The sequence below is a fragment of the Pituophis catenifer genome, unplaced genomic scaffold (genome assembly GCF_029215685.1).
Source record: "Pituophis catenifer annectens isolate HBS135680 unplaced genomic scaffold, rPitCat1.0.hap2 SCAF_10, whole genome shotgun sequence".
NCBI classification, from domain to species: domain Eukaryota; kingdom Metazoa; phylum Chordata; class Lepidosauria; order Squamata; family Colubridae; genus Pituophis; species Pituophis catenifer.
In genome coordinates this window covers 28,685,728-28,701,148 of record NW_027256890.1, presented here as the reverse complement: position 1 = coordinate 28,701,148, position 15,421 = coordinate 28,685,728, and the positions used below count along the sequence as shown (strand labels likewise).

The following is a 15,421-nucleotide window of genomic DNA, read 5'->3' as shown; positions in this document are numbered from 1 at the left end:
TAATGTGTAAACAAATCCATAACGACTATAATCATCTACAATGGTTAGAAAGTAACGTTTTTTGTAAGTAATTGATGGTGTTAGTGGACCAACTAGGTCCATGTGTACTAAATCAAAAATTTTGTTGGTTGACCTTGTTGATTTTCTAGGTCTGGGACTAGTTTTTAGCTTTGTAGACTTACATACTGAGCATTCCAAATAGTTTTCACAATTTTTTATTTTAACACCTTCTGCGTGTTCAGTCATCTTTTGTACTACAGGAAAACTGGCATGTCCTAACTTCCTATGTAAAACATGAGCACACTCATCGTGAATTGGCTTACCTATTTTAGGTTTTTTTTCATTGTGTGTATCTTTGTGATTATGAGTTACTTCACATTCATCATTGTCACTGTTACTATTGTTTCCATTATCTATTTCAATGCTATCTTCCATATTTGAATCAATGTTGTGTAACCATTTCTCCTTTGTCATTAAATAAGGTAGGCCTCCTTTGATTATTACTGTACCTATATCTATTCTATTTTTCTCTAATGTTGCTTTTCCCTTTGAGAACACAATGTTAATGTCAGAATCTCTGCTTAGTTTTATGGCACTAAGTATGTTATGAGGTATTTCAGGTATTAGTAATACCCCCTCTATTTTTCCTAGACCAGGTAAGGTTACACTCCCTCTACCTATTACTTGGACTTTTTCTTGATTAGCTACTTTGATTACAAATTTATCCTCTACAAATGAAGACAATATATTTCTATTATTTGTAGTGTGATTGGTTGCTCCAGAATCAATAAGCCAATTTTTGTTCTCTGGTTGTTGTATGTTAGTGTTGTCTTGTTTGTTTAGTCCATTCAGTGAACCAGATTTTCTATCCTTTGAATTATCTCTGCCCCCTCTATGTTCTTTATAATTAGGTGGACTTCTATACCTATGTCTATCAATGGAAGACTGTCTGTTGTTGTACTTACTTCTGTATTCTGGCCTGTGCCTCTCTCTTGGAATTTTAGGGCAATCCCTCCTATTATGCTCTTTGGACCCACAATTGTGGCATCTAAATGTTTCATGATATCTTTCTTGAAATGCTACCTTTCTATATTGTTTGTGTTCTATGTGATTGTTAGAGCGACTCCTCCTTGAGTTGTCTTCAGCTATTAACTTATTGGATAGACTTTCTATGGATAAGTATCCTAGATTGATTGTGTCTAAATGTGACATATAATTACCCCCTGATGGGTCAAGTGAGTTGATGATAACACTTTTCATCGTTTGATCTGAAATCACCTCCCCCCTTAAATGTAGTTCTGCTCTAATTTTGTTTAAAGATATTAAATGTTCACTTATGGTAACCCCTGGCTTTATCCTAGAAGAGAAGAAATCTTTAGACATTCTTGTGGTAGTAGCTACACTATCACTGTGAAATAAATTGAACATGCATTGAATAATTTCTGAGACAGTCAGATTCTGCTTAATGCTGTGATACATGGCAGGAGACACACTGGAAATTAATAAGAAAAATGCTCTATGGTGTAGGCAATCTAACTTTAGAGTCCAAGGTCTTTTTGGGGGATTAGTGATAAAAAACAATAAATTTTCTTTCATAAAGACAACCTGGAGCTGCTGATACCATTCTTGCAAATTAATGCCATCTATCCTCAGCTTTGGGAAGTCACTGGGTAAATTCCCAACATTGTTGGGTCCATTACTTACAACCGGGGGTAGTCCGTGGTCTCGTAAATGCTGGAAATTACAAAACGGCGTGGGAATGCTCGCAACGAGTCTGCATGATTCTCTCCGCATCTCATGTCTTCCTGGGTCGTCCTTGTAGTCTTGCGCATGCGCGTTGCTCATTTCGTCCCTGGAGTCGTCGTGAGAGGTTCTCGCTGCTGCAGCTCGTTCGCTTTGTTCTTCTTCCGATGAATCAGTCTCCGGCTCGATCTTGGGAGTCCTGGTGGTAGCGGGTGCTCGTTTCCTTCTGCTGAAGGTGCTGGTCCTTGGGTCAGTCTGCGGCGTGGGGTGGTATCTGCAGGGCTCTCTGGGTTCAGGTGTCGTTGCTCTCGTTGTCTGGATAGGAGCGGGTAGATTTTGAGGCTCTGACTTGCTTGCTTGTTTTTTGGTTGATTTTTTAGTAATCTTCAGTTTCGGTCCAAATGCAGCAAAAAGCGTTTTCATTGCTGACTTTATTTGCATGTCTGTTGAATCTTCTTCGTTCTCTGATTCTGATTCTTCTGAGGTATATATTTTTTCTTTTTTATTTTCTTTATCGAGTAAGACCTTTCGCGCCAGAAATTTTGAATCTTGCTTTCTGATTGGCTCTGCTTCGCTCACCTTGGGGGTCTGTTGAAACCAAGATGGCTGCCATTTGAAATTTTGCGCGGGATCGTTGTTTTTCTTCTTCACTGTGTTTTTGTCTGTAAGCATCTCACTCACTATTTTTGAGTCTTTTGGCTTTTCAGTAGCGATGTGCTTCTCTCTCACTGCTCCGTTGTTTTTTAGCATATCTTGGAGTTTCGCGATGAGACTTTCATCGCTCTTTTGGCTTTTTAAAAGTTTTAGTATCTCTGACCTGAGTTCGTTGTTTTCTATTTCGTTTTCCTCCTGGTCATCATCTTCATTTATTATTTCTTCGTCTTCTGTGGTGTATTCTTCAGATTCTCTCGAAATTGCATTCGTGGACTCATCGATTATTTCTTGATCCGTTTCCATTTCTTTGCTGTATGCCCTGGTGTTGGGTCTATCTCTTTTAGACATATTTAAATTTTTATTGAGTCAATTCAACCATCCTCTGCTACCAGATTGTTGCGATATTTTCAGGATCAGACTCAATAAATAATTTTGAGAATTAAGAGTTCAAATATATCTCTCTTTATTTACATAAGGCATTCTATATTCACTGAATATTCACAGATAGAAGCGAAGAAGGGATGTATGCAGCTCCTTATATATACAATGGGTGGAGCTAGATATGGGAGTGGTGAAGTATGAATACATTAAGAAGTGAAGAATAAGTTAACCCCTGATACCCTGTTCATATACTATTTACATAATGGAGAATAAGGCATTTACTTGTGACAAATTTCAGCATCAATTTGTTCAGATCATCAAAGAATTTCAATTTCTATAGGTACAGTTTGGAACAGGAAGAGCAGTTTTGATAGGATATTTGCTTTTATCGTAGCAATCCTTCCTGACATTGAGTTTCCGTTTTTCTAAATCTAATTTTATTTGCTTAAGTAGCTTCATATAATTGTCTTCTTTTAGCATTGCACACCTTGCTGTTAAGTATATTCCCAGATATTTAACTTTCTTGACTATTTCAAAATCCACTTTTTCTACCAGATACACAACCTTGTGTAAGGTTTTTAACTATAACTAGGTTTTTTCCTCTCTATTTTCAGTCCTGCTACCTCTCCAAACTCCTCTTTCTCTTTTAACAATTTCGGAATTGTCTCTAGTGGTTCTTCAACAATCAATACCAAATCGTCTGCAAATGCTTGTAGTTTATATCTTTTCTCTCTTATCTCCATTCCCTTGATTTCTACATTTTGCATTTTTTTTTCTTTTTATATTTTTCTTGCTTTTTATTGTTTCCTCAATTTTGCGTTTGTAAACTTTAATGGCAAGGATTACTTTGAAAAAAGAAAGACAAAACAGAGGCCAAATTTTAATGTTCTGCTTTTATTTTTGTTGCAAAGCGTTGTCAGATTGTGTGTTTAAATCATAATTTTTTCTGCTCCGGGACAGGCGCCTCCATCTCCGGATTCTGATTCGGCTGCTGACTCAGCGGTAGAAGATCAGCACGGCCGCATCCACGATGGTCTTCGAAGTGCTCCATCCGCGGTGAGTCCCGTAGCCGTCCCAGTCAAAGCTGGCAAAATCACCACATTGACGGGGGTTTCCTTCTGCGAAAAAGCCCCCTCCTCCAATGCAGTGCTAAGGGAGGAAGAAAGGGAGTTAAGCATCTTGTCTATTTCCTGACAGTGACAACAATTAATCAGTGCCTCCAGAAGCCTCCAAAAACTGAAGGTTTTCCAGACGAGACTGGACAGCCATTTGTCTGAAACAGTATAGATTCTCCTGCTCGAGCAGTGGGTTGGACTAGAGGACCTCCGAGGTCCCTTCCAAGCTGAGGATTCTATGTTCTATGTTCTGAAATGCCACAGTGTGTGCATGGATGACAGGGTACAAAACTATCTCTCTCTCTCTCACACACACACAAATCCAGCATTCTAGAAATTCGGAATTCTTGGAATGAAAAGCACAGCTCAAAAGGATGTATGTAAGTCCCTGGTTTACATGTGTGTCAAGCAGTGTGTCAAGAGTGAAAAACGTGGCAACTATGTGCCTTTTTGTTTCATCTTGCCTTTAGAGTAAGGTGGGTGGTGGGGAGGTGTTGATTACAAATGGGTTAGTTAGAGAAACGAAACTTCTCCAGTTCCAGTGAAGCTGGTGAGGGAAGTCTGAGAGCTTTTCAAGGACATTTTAGCAGGTGTGAAGAAGAAGGCAGATGGTTCCCATAAGAAAGAAAAAGAAAACTTGTTTACGTGAGCTAAGTGGAAGTCTGGGGGGTTCGGCTGGGAAAATCATTGTTAAATATTATGTTCTGATGCCTTGGAATTTCAGAGTGAGTTTTACTTCGCCATTACCATGCCACGTATTCAAGAAACAGAAAGGTTTTCAGAAATGAAATGATCCTGGACTTCTATTTGGATACTCAAGCAGGATGTGTTTTTCGGGAAGGCCGGGATATACTCACATGTTCTGAGTTGCACCTGGTGAGTTTAATGCCAGAGCAGAGAGCCAATGCTGCCCTTTCATTATTAAACACCCGGAACTGAACGAAGCCAGGGACAAATTCAGCTGAGAAACAGTAGAGAGATATTAAATGTGGTTGAGATATTAAATAATTATGAGGATCATAATTATTTTCACAATCTTGGTTGATGACAGTTGACAATCTGGGACTTCAACTCCCAGCATTCCCCACAGCATGTTGGTGAGCTGGAGTCCACCCATCTTCAAGCAAGCAGGCTGGGGAATTCTGGGGGTTGAAGTCCACCCACTTAAAAGTGGCCATGTTTGCATAATACTGTACAGAACTCTTCCCATTCCTATTGCTTTTTCCTAGCAGCTGGATTTTGGGGGGCTACAAAATGTCCCCCCAAGATAAGAAAATACGTCGTTAGCCCAACCTGCTCGATCTGCTTTCTAAACCATCTCAACTGGGGCACCAATTTTGGAAAGGAGCTCCTTTCTTTACCTTCCTCCTGGATTTTAGCTTCAAAAGAGGATGTCCCAGCCTAGGAGCCACAGGTGGTTCAACCTCCCTGTATTGTGGGGCAGCCCTCTAACCGAGGCAAGGATGCTTACTCCGTCCATGGGGAGAGTACAATTCTGAAGTCTTCTGGGCATCACCAACATCATAAACAATAGGGATAGCTGGGCCGTTATCATGTGGACAACTACCACCATCATATTTCACCGGGTATCTCTGGAAAACAAATCACAGTTGGATTATTTTCACGCATAACTGGTCCATTAGCAAAGCAGGCAGAAGATGAAGACATTTTATGGTGTCCTTTTCAACCTGGCTGTAAGACTCTGAGATGAACCGAGGTGCAGTCATCAAAACTGAGCTTAATTCATGGTGACTTCTTGGACTACGACGACCAAGTGAAGGTCCAGCTAGAGGTTTTCTGAATGTCAAGATGGAGATAGTCGGCTTTGATCCTCTTTTGAGATGTCCTAGTTCTAAGACACAGTTCTGGGATTCTGATGGTCTCTCAACCAACCACCAAAGCCTAAGGTTGCTATGAATTCAATCATTCAATCAATCAATCAATCAATCAATCAATCAATCAATCAATCAGCCAACCAACCAACCAACCAACCAGCCAATGCATATTTAGCATTTTAGGATCAGCCAGATCAGATCCAAGAGACGGATGTATTTGGTGAGTCAACAGGCAGAAAAGTCAGGTTGGTTGGGCTCACCTCATAGAGCCGGAGAAGGTTACCCCCTAGGTCAGACAAGAAGCTTGTCTCGGTGTGGTATCTCAAGAAGGAAACGCCCTGCCATTTCTTCATTGGGGTGTTGTTGGGAACATGCCATATGGCGATATCTTGGGCTCTAAGAGCGTAGTAGCCTGGGTTCTGGAAAAGAGGAGAGACATACCACATTTAGGTTCAAGGGGACCACAGATGTTGAGGTCTACATGAATGACACTGGATGGACAACATCTGTTGTTTTTTGCACCAAGTATTAGACACTATTCCCAACGCTGCCTATTGCTACCATCTCTTTGAGACTGAGTTTAGCCTGTGGCTAAACAAGTTTGCTTTGCTTTCCTCTCCCCTGAAATGAGTTCCGCCTACCTTGTAGTCATCGCTCGTGGCTGCTATGGCGGATCCAAAGGTGTTGTTGTTGGCCCAGTTTCCATCTCCGTAGCGGTAGTTGGGATTGTTGCCTTGCTGGCTAGACCAGCGATCGCCAACGGTGCATTTCCCAAAGATGTTGTTCTCATGGACACTGGCCACCAGCGTCCAGCCGCCTCCGTTGGTGGACATGTCGCAGAAGGTCTGGTAGATCTCACCATCTTCAGTTGTCAGGTTATACAGTCCATCTGCCACACAGGAGATATAGATATAGAAATGTATATATAGATATATATACATTTGTGCTCAATGGTTGATATTTCAAAATGCCCTCCTCCTCCTCCTCCTCCTCCTCCTCTTTGTAACCCCCCTTCCCTTCTAGCACTGAGGATCTTATCTGGTTGGATAATGAAACGTCTGACGACTGGGGGCTGAAAAGAAACTCAGAGAGCACCAAGAACCCCACAGTCTTCTTCCTCGCCCCTCCTCATCCTCTTCTTCTTCCATCCTCCTGCCTTCCTCCTTTTCCTCTCCTCCTCCTCTTCCTCTTCCTCTCCTTCCTTCTCTTCCTCTCCTTCCTCTCCCCTTCTTCATTTGTCCTCTTCCTCCTTCTTTCTTCTTCCTCATCCTCCTTTCTTCCTCTTCCCCTCTTTTCCTTCTCTCCTTCCCTCCTCCTCCTCCTTTTTTCCTCCTTCTCTCCTTCCATCCCCCTCTTCCTCCTTCTCCTTTCTTCTTCCTCCTCTTTCCTCTCCTCCCCCTCCCTCCCCTCCATTTGTCCTCCTCCTCTTCCCTTCTTTCCTCCTCCTCTCCTTCCCTCCTCCTTTCTTCCTCTTCCTCCTCCTCCACTTGTCCTCCTCTTTCTTTCTTCCTCCTCCTCTCCTCCTCCATTTGACCTCCTCCTCCTCCTCCGTCTGCTTTTCATTTCCACAAACATTTCATAATAACCAATTTACATAAGTGGTAGAGGATAAGGTCACTTTTGAACTATAAGGTAAAAAGAGCTGTAATGATTCCGTACTATATAACCCAGATCTATACATATTAGGTTCATAGAAATTAACTATGGCTGGCCAGGGAATTCTGGGAGTCGAAGTTCACTTATCTTCAAGCTGCCCAAGTTGAGAAACGCTGTTAGATCCTCACTGTTGGCATGAAAAATGGGGCTGAAAGATTGCCGACCTCTGGCATTTAGAAAAAAAAAATGTCCTTGTCAGACTGCGGTGCTATCTCAAAATTAAATGAATTTCCAAACTGCCAATCTTTAAGGAAATCTTTCTTTAATTTTGCTCAGCCACCGGATCATGACTCCGCACGGAGAAGACTGACCTTTTGCCTCCCAATCCCTCCCTTTCCGATCCCCAAATCTCTGCTTCTCATTGGCTGTCTTCCAAGTCATTCTTCAGACTTCTTTTCCTCGTCATTTCCCAGGAATGTGCCCCCTCCCCTCATTTCCACGACAACCGGGCTTCAAAGGGATTTAGCAGGCAAAAGTTTCAGAGTTTATCTTTCGCTCTCCTCTGCTCTCTCTCTGTGCCAGCGTTACAACACTGACAGTCCTCTGGATTTGAGCAGAACTTTGTCTGAATAAAGCAGGAGCCTCCAAAGTTGGTAACTTTAAGACTTGTGGACTTCAACTCCCAGAATTCATGGCTGGCCTGGGAATTCTGGGAGTTGGAGTCCATAAGTCTTAAAGTTGCCATGTTTGGAGAGCCCTGTAATAAAGGATCAAGATGAGGATCCAGGTTGCTGCTCTCTTTGATTATTTTCCAACCATTGTTTCTTGTCCTGCTTTCTGGTGCTTTTGGTAAATAATTTGACCCTCTCCTCTCTGTGGCAGCCCCTCAAATATTGGAAGATGCTATCCTGTCTCCCCTGGTCCTTCACTAGAGATGAACGGTTCCTGCAACCGTTCATCGTCTGTTTTAGTCTCCAGGCCTTTGATCCTCTTAGTTGCTCTTCTCTGCGCTCTTTCCAGAGTCACAAAATCTTTTTTATATTGTGGTGACCAAAATTGGATGCAGGATTCTAGGTGTGGCCTTACCTAAGGCTTTATAAAGCGGTACTAATACTGTCCTGGTCAATACAGATTGACCACAGCAGGGATGTCCATTGTGTTTGTGTGTGTGGTGTCATAAAGTCAAAACGGCAACCACGACCATGAAGTCAAAGCCCCCTCCTCTCTTTTCCATGCCTCCCAATGCCCATTAAACCAAGGTTGGCCTCCAATCCTCTATTTGTGGACAACATTTTGACTTTTTTGCCACTCTCTTGCAAACTGTGTTGCACTGGGGTGGAAACCGGAGGGAGGGAGAGACACCCATTTATCGCAAAGGAGTTTATGATGGACCGAAATTACCGTATTTTTCGGAGTATAAGACGCACCTTTTTACCCCTCAAAAGGGGATGAAAATTTAGGTGCGTCTTATACACCGAATGTAGCTCTGCCCACCCACTGGCCCCCATCCTTTGGCTTGTGCCTCGCATCACTTACCTCCTTGCAAGCAAACAGCAAGAAAAAACAGCCCCTTTCAGCTTCAGCATAGGTTAATTAGCACAAGTTGATTAGATCGGCCTCCCGACTCTCAGCTGATTTGCTCTCAGCTGTTTTGCGCAGGGCTCTGCTGCCTGCTGCAAAGAGTGCTGGAGCAGATTTTTTTCCCCCTAGCTATGCTGAAAAAATGAAACTGAAAGTAAAGCAGGGTCTTTGCTGCAACGTGACAAAATGAGGCAAAGAGAGATTTCTTTTTCTTTTTCCTCACCAAAAAAGGTAGGTGCAAACAACGGGAAATTTAGGGAAAAAGAGGAGATTTTAAAACACAAAAGAAAAAAAGCTCTATTTAACTAGGGAATTGTAATAATTGAGATACTGTTAATTGTATATTGTGTTGAAAGCAGAAATGGTTAACGTGTGGTTTGGAGGAATATACGGGGGAAATTATTTGGTTTATTATTATTGGTAAATATAATTAATTGATTTGTAAGAAATTGGATTGCATGGAAATAATTGGAATATTCATGTTCATATTGATTAATGTACAAAAAAGATAGTTATAACTAATTGATTTATATAAAAATATTGAATTTGTATTAAACAATTGTAATATTACATAATTAACCAATGTGAGGATGGATATAAAAATAGATGACAATGGGAAGGGGTATAATATAGAATAGAAGGGAAAAATTGAATTTGATTAAGATTAGAGATGAGAATGAAGGGTAATATTGGTTTTTTTTAAAAAAAAATAGATGAGGAATAAATATGGCAAAAAGGAAATATAGAAATTGTAAATTTAATTAAAATGACTAAACACTGTTTAAATTTGTGAACCAGCCAAATACTCTGTTCAAAGAAAATACATTGTATGTTTGTAGGTGTGTTTGTCTTAAAAATATTAAAAAAACTTTTAAAAAAAACAACAACCAAAAAAGGTAGGTGCACCTTATACTCCGGTGCGTCTTATACTCCGAAAAATACGGTACCCAGAAACGGAGAGATTTGATGGGGATGAAGCGGCCTCTTTGCTCACCTGAAGCCTTTGCAGAAGAATTCTGGATTTCTTTGCAACTCCCGGACAGCTTCGGAAGACAGTCTGTCTTGGAGCATGGCTTGTCACACTCCGGTTTCACTTCCTTCTGCGGTTTTTTCTCATCTGTGGTGACGCAGCTGCCGCAGGCTGTCGAGACAACATGCAATAAAGTGTAAACTCAATGAAAAAGCCAGAAGGATGTTTGTTGTACCCATTGCTGCCCATTGGTCCCTGGGCGTTATTTCTATTTGATTTGCTTATTTTTAAAATTGATTGGCTGCCCATCTTACCACCGGGTGAGTCTGGGCGGCTGATAATATTAAAAAGATAAAACGGTAGAAAAGAATGAATGAGCTGGATGGGACCTTGGAGATCTTCTAGTCCAACCCCTGGCTCAAGAAGGAAACCCTATACTATTTCAGACGAGTGACTGTCCAGTCTCCTCTTAAAAACCTCCAGTGATGGAGCGCCCACAATTTCTGGAGGCCAGCTGTTCCACTGGTTAATTGTCCTCACTGTTAGGAAGTTTCTCCTTAATTCCAGGCTGCTTCTCTCCTTGGTTAGTTTCCATTAGTAGTCCTTTGCTTACGACCAGCCTGGAGCCCAACATTTCTGTTGCTAAGTGAGACCGTGGTGGTGAGTTTTGACCCATTTTATGGCCTTTCTTGCCACAGTTGCTAAGTGAATCATGACAGAAAGTTAAGCTAGTAACATGGTTGTTAAATGAATCTGGCTCCCCCACTTGTCAGATGATCCCGGGACACTGCAACTGTCATAAGTACATGCCAGTTGCAAAGCCTCTGAATTTTGATCATGTGACCATGGGGATGCTATAAAGGTCGTAAGTGTGAAAAACGGTCATAAGGTCACTTCGAACGGAACTGTTGTAAGCCAAGGACTCCCTGTAAAAGGCATGCTTTGAACATTTGGGGAGAACCAAACTATTAATTTTTAGAATTAAATACAGATAGTCCTAGCTGCATTTAAGGATACTATCCTGTGGTTTTCTTTATATTTATCTTTTAACGGCTGAATGGTTTTTAAGATTTTATTTTTTAACTTTCAGCTGTCTCCTTGTCCCATTTGTTTGTTTGTTTCTGTCGCATTTCTCCTAATCCTTCTGTCTCCGTTTGTCCTTTTCCTGAAAATATTTTGTGCCAGCTGTTTTACCCAGGGAGATATTTCCTGGTAGGGCATGAGGGCATCTCACGTTTTACAGCTTTCCAAAGATTAGGCGTGCTGAAACGTTGTGACATGTGTTGGGGATTGTAAAGATAGTTTGTTTCAGGGGTGAAATGCTTCCGGTTTGGACTCAGTTGCCCAAACTGGTAGCGATGGAGGTGGGTGGTTCGGAGAACTGGTAGCAAAAATCCCTCTCCCCCCCCATGCCCAGCTGAGCCGCGCAATCATCAGAGGCTTTTTTCTTACTTTTAAAAGCATTTTTTCTACAACCTCTTCAGCTGAAAAAATGCTTTTAAAAAAAAAGCCTCTGATGATCGCGCGGCTCAGCTGGGATTGTCAAAGATCCAAGCTGAGTTGCCAGGCAGAGGCTTTTTTTCTTTTAAGTGCCTCTGACAATTCAAGCTGAGTTGCCTGATCGGCAGAGGCTTTTTTTCTTTTAAGTGCCTCTGACGATTCAAGCTGAGTCACGTGATTGGCAGAGGCTTTTTTTTCTTTTAAATGCCTCTGACAATTCAAGCTGAGTTGCCTGATCGTCAGAGGCTGTTTTTCTTTTAAATGCCTCTGACGATTCAAGCTGAGTTGCCTGATCGGCAGAGGCTTTTTTTCTTTTAAATGCCTCTGACGATACAAGCTGAGTTGCCTGATCGGCAGAGGCTGTTTTTCTTTTAAATGCCTCTGACGATACAAGCTGAGTTGCCTGATCGGCAGAGGCTTTTTTTCTTTTAAATGCCTCTGACGATACAAGCTGAGTTGCCTGATCGGCAGAGGCTTTTTTTCTTTTAAATGCCTCTGACGATACAAGCTGAGTTGCCTGATCGGCAGAGGCTTTTAAAAGAAAAAAAAGCCTCTGCCGATCAGGCAACTCAGCTGGGATCGTCAGAGGCTTTGAAAGCATTTTTTTTACAACTTTTGTAGAAAAAATGGTTTTAAAAGTTAAAAAAAAAAATTGGCCACGCCCACCCAGTCACATTACCCCTCCCACCAAGCCACGCCCACAGAACTGGTAGTAAATCTAAAAGATATATATTTTTTAGCATTTCCCTCCAGAGAAAGGCTCAGAAACAGGGAAACCTGCTCAAGGGATGGCATGCAATCAGGTGCATTTCAAGAAGAAGGAGAATTGTAAGCCGCCCTGAGTCTCCGGAGAAGGGCGGCATATAAATCAAATTAAAAAAAAAAAAAGGAAGGCAGTGAGAAAAGCTTGAAGGCCTTTGGAGGAGATTCTGCAAAAGTTAATACTGGTCATCCCTGGAGGTTTTTAAGAGGAGGCTGGAGAGTCACTCGGCTGAAATGGTATCGGTCGGATCTCCTGCTTGAGCAAGGGGCTGGACTAGAAGACCTCCAAGGTCCCTTCCAGCTTCTATTCTATTCTATTCTATTCTATTCTATTCTATTCTATTCTATTCTATTCTATTCTATTCTATTCTATTCTATCCTATCCCATTCCTTTATTCTATATTCTATATTCCATATTCTATATTCTATATACTGTTCTGTTCTGTTCTGTTCTGTTCTGTTCTGTTCTGTTTTGCTCTGCTCTGCTCTGCTCTGTTCCATTCCATTCTATTCCGCTACTAATACTATAATATTCTGATCCATATTCTCCTTATCCTGGCCAGTGACACTACGGAATTCACACTTTCTGTGCTGAATTTGCCCTGCAATATAACCCAATGCTGAGTATTGATGAAAACAGTTCTTTTAATTATGTATTATTGTTTTCATATTGATGAAAGAATTTCTAGAAAGTGTGAAGAAACACAAAGATGATTAGGGGACTGGAGCAGTGGTGAAATCCAAATTTTTTTTACTACTGGTACTGTGGGCGTGGCTTGGTGTGTGTGTGGTGTGGCTTGGTGGGCATGGCAGGGGAAGGATACTGCAAAATCTCCATTCCCTCCCCACTCCTGGGGGAAGGATATTTGTCGAGGTGGTATTTGTCGGTTCTCCGAAGTACTCAAAATTTCTGCTACCGGTTCTTCAGAACTGGTCAGAACCTGCTGGATTTCACCCCTGGCTAAAATGTATGATAAACGGTTGCAGGAATTGGGTATGTCTAGTTTAATGAAAAGAAGGATGAGGGGATCTGAGGCATGCCCGCGCAGCACTAAAAAAGGGAACATTTTGAAGCCTTCTGAGTCTGCAAAAGTAAATAGAACAGTGAGGGGATGGGACCTGCTGTGCCACACGATTTACATTAGCTAGAAAGCAGGAAATCCGATGATTATGGCGAATATAAATTGCTGATCATCGCCCAGCTGATTGTTGGAAATACTGGTTCGCCCAAATCGGTAGCATTTTTTACTACCGATTCTCCCAAACCGCTCTGAACCGGTAGCATTTCACCCCTGGTGGAAACTAACTAAGGAGAGAAGCAACCTTCAAGGAGAGAAGCCACTTTCCCACAAATCCACCGGTTACTCACTCACCTGCAGGTTGTGCTTTTGCAAAGGCAGCCCAGGCCAGCAACAGAAGAGCCAATGACTTCATTGTGGAGGAGCCTCTAGAGAAAAATGTGAATTAATCTGTGAATTAAAAGCAGAGATGGGGCCCTTTAAGAGTCTGTGCAAAGGTGCAATTGCACAAGAAGATCCTACTGGCAATGTTTGATTGTAGCAGTTAAGCACACTTTGTGTCTAATCCACCTTCTTGCCAATTTCCAAGCATTGTTTTTTGCCCATTGTTTTTCCAATTCTGCCACAGGTGACAAGACCCAGATTTCAACAAACAGCAGTAATTGTTTTTAAATCGTTTTTTTAAAAATTTGATTTATATGCCGCCCTTCTCCGGAGACTCAGGGCGGCTTACAATGCATTAAGCAATAGCCTTCATCCTTTTGTATATTTATACAAAGTCAGCTTATTACCCTCACAAACTGGGTCCTCATTTCACCTACCTTAGAAATGTTACAAGGAATGGTGGATCAGGCCCAATAAAGAGACTTGAGTCATCTGGTAAAATATAACTCTTTTATTTGCAGGTTCATCACATCATCACTTGAATGCATCAGGAACTGGGGTGAGGAGAGGTGTGCCCACCTTTTATACCTGTGGGCGGGGATTCAGGTAAGGAGGGGCCTATGGGAGGAGCTGACCAGGTGGGAGTCTGGGTTAACCCCTGCACTGCTGCACTATAGCTGATCCCTGGCACGGGCAGAGCATTTATACCTGACAAATCCCCCTCTAAATGCCTGACCCGTGTCTGTAGGCCTGACTGACTAGTTGGTACCCTGGGGTGGATGTTGAGCTTGGAAACTAAGTGTGAGTGTTGTTTGCCTTGTAGGGGTTTCGTGAGTATGTCTGCGGTCTGTTCCTCTGTATCGCAGTGTATGGCTTTTATGAAACCAATTCTGGAGAGCTGTCTAACGTGCTTATATTTTATGTCTATGTGCCTTGACCTTTGTCCTACAGCGTCGGACATGGATATCTCTATGGCGGCTTTGTTATCTTCATATATATTTATTGGGTAAGCTGGTTCTCTCCACACGCTGGCAAGTAGGTCGTCGAACCAGATGAGGTTGTTGGCGGCTTTGGAGAGGCATATGTATTCGGCTTCGGTAGTCGAAGTTGCCACCAGGATTTGTTTGCCTGAGTACCAATGCACTGGGCAGTTGTTTAAGTAGAATATGTACCCAGATGTGCTTTTGCGGCCTTTGGCGTCTCCGGCCCAGTCAGCATCAGCGTAGCATGAGAGGATGGGTTCTTCGGATTTTTCAGGCTCTAGGGTTAAGCATGCATTGACACTCTGTTTCAGGTATCTTAGTACCCTTTTCACTGCGTCCCAGTGGTATGTGGTGGGTTTGCTCACGTGCCTGGATAGTAAATTAACGGATAGGGCAATGTCCGGTCTGGTCCAGTTGGCGATATACAGGAGGGAGCCTATGATTGACCTGTACAGCGTGTTGTCTCCAAATTCGGGTGATTCATCATGCATGTTTTTTAGAAAGTCCGCCTGCATGGGTGAATCACATCCCTTGGCGTCTGCCATGTTGCATTTATGGAGCAACTCTTCTATCTTCTCTTTCTGCGACAGTTGGAAACCCTTTGGCGTCTGGTTGACTTGTACTCCCAGGTATCGGTTTATCCTCCCAAGGTACTTTAGGGTGAAATGCTCGCTCAGCCTGCTGGCGAAGGTGTTGCGGTTGGCTTCGTGTTTGCTGATGTATAGAATGTCATCCACGTAAACTAGGATGTATTCTGGTGAGTCCCCCTCTTTCCTGGTGAAGAAACAGTTGTCAGCTATGGTCGCCGTGAATCCCATAGACTTCAGGGCCTCTACCAGGCATTCGTACCACCGTTTGCCTGATTGCTTTAGTCCATACAGGCTCTTATGAAGTAACC

At 42.3% G+C, this 15,421-nt stretch overlaps 1 protein-coding gene across 1 annotated transcript; it reads right to left on the bottom strand.

Moving 5' to 3' along the window:
- Positions 1 to 3,696: 3,696 nt before the first annotated feature.
- On the bottom strand, positions 3,697 to 13,571 carry LOC139322422 (intelectin-like protein). Its single transcript, XM_070951521.1, has 7 exons — positions 13,511 to 13,571; positions 9,900 to 10,046; positions 6,370 to 6,617; positions 5,989 to 6,147; positions 5,365 to 5,485; positions 4,751 to 4,854; positions 3,697 to 3,927 (listed from the first exon to the last, which is right to left on the bottom strand). The coding sequence occupies exons 1-7, from the start codon at positions 13,569 to 13,571 to the stop codon at positions 3,775 to 3,777; spliced, it is 993 nt and encodes a 330-aa protein (XP_070807622.1). The 3' UTR covers positions 3,697 to 3,774.
- Between the last annotated feature and the right edge of the window lie 1,850 nt (positions 13,572 to 15,421).

Coding starts and splice junctions, on each gene's coding strand:
- LOC139322422 (XM_070951521.1), bottom strand. CDS start 13,571: ATGAAGTCATTGGCTCTTCTGTTGCTGGCCTGGGCTGCCTTTGCAAAA. Junction 4,855..5,364: donor GTACTCTCCCCATGGACGGA/GTAAGCATCCTT, acceptor ACTGTTTCTCAG/CTGAATTTGTCCCTGGCTTC. Junction 3,928..4,750: donor CCAGGTGCAACTCAGAACAT/GTGAGTATATCC, acceptor TTCCTCCCTTAG/CACTGCATTGGAGGAGGGGG.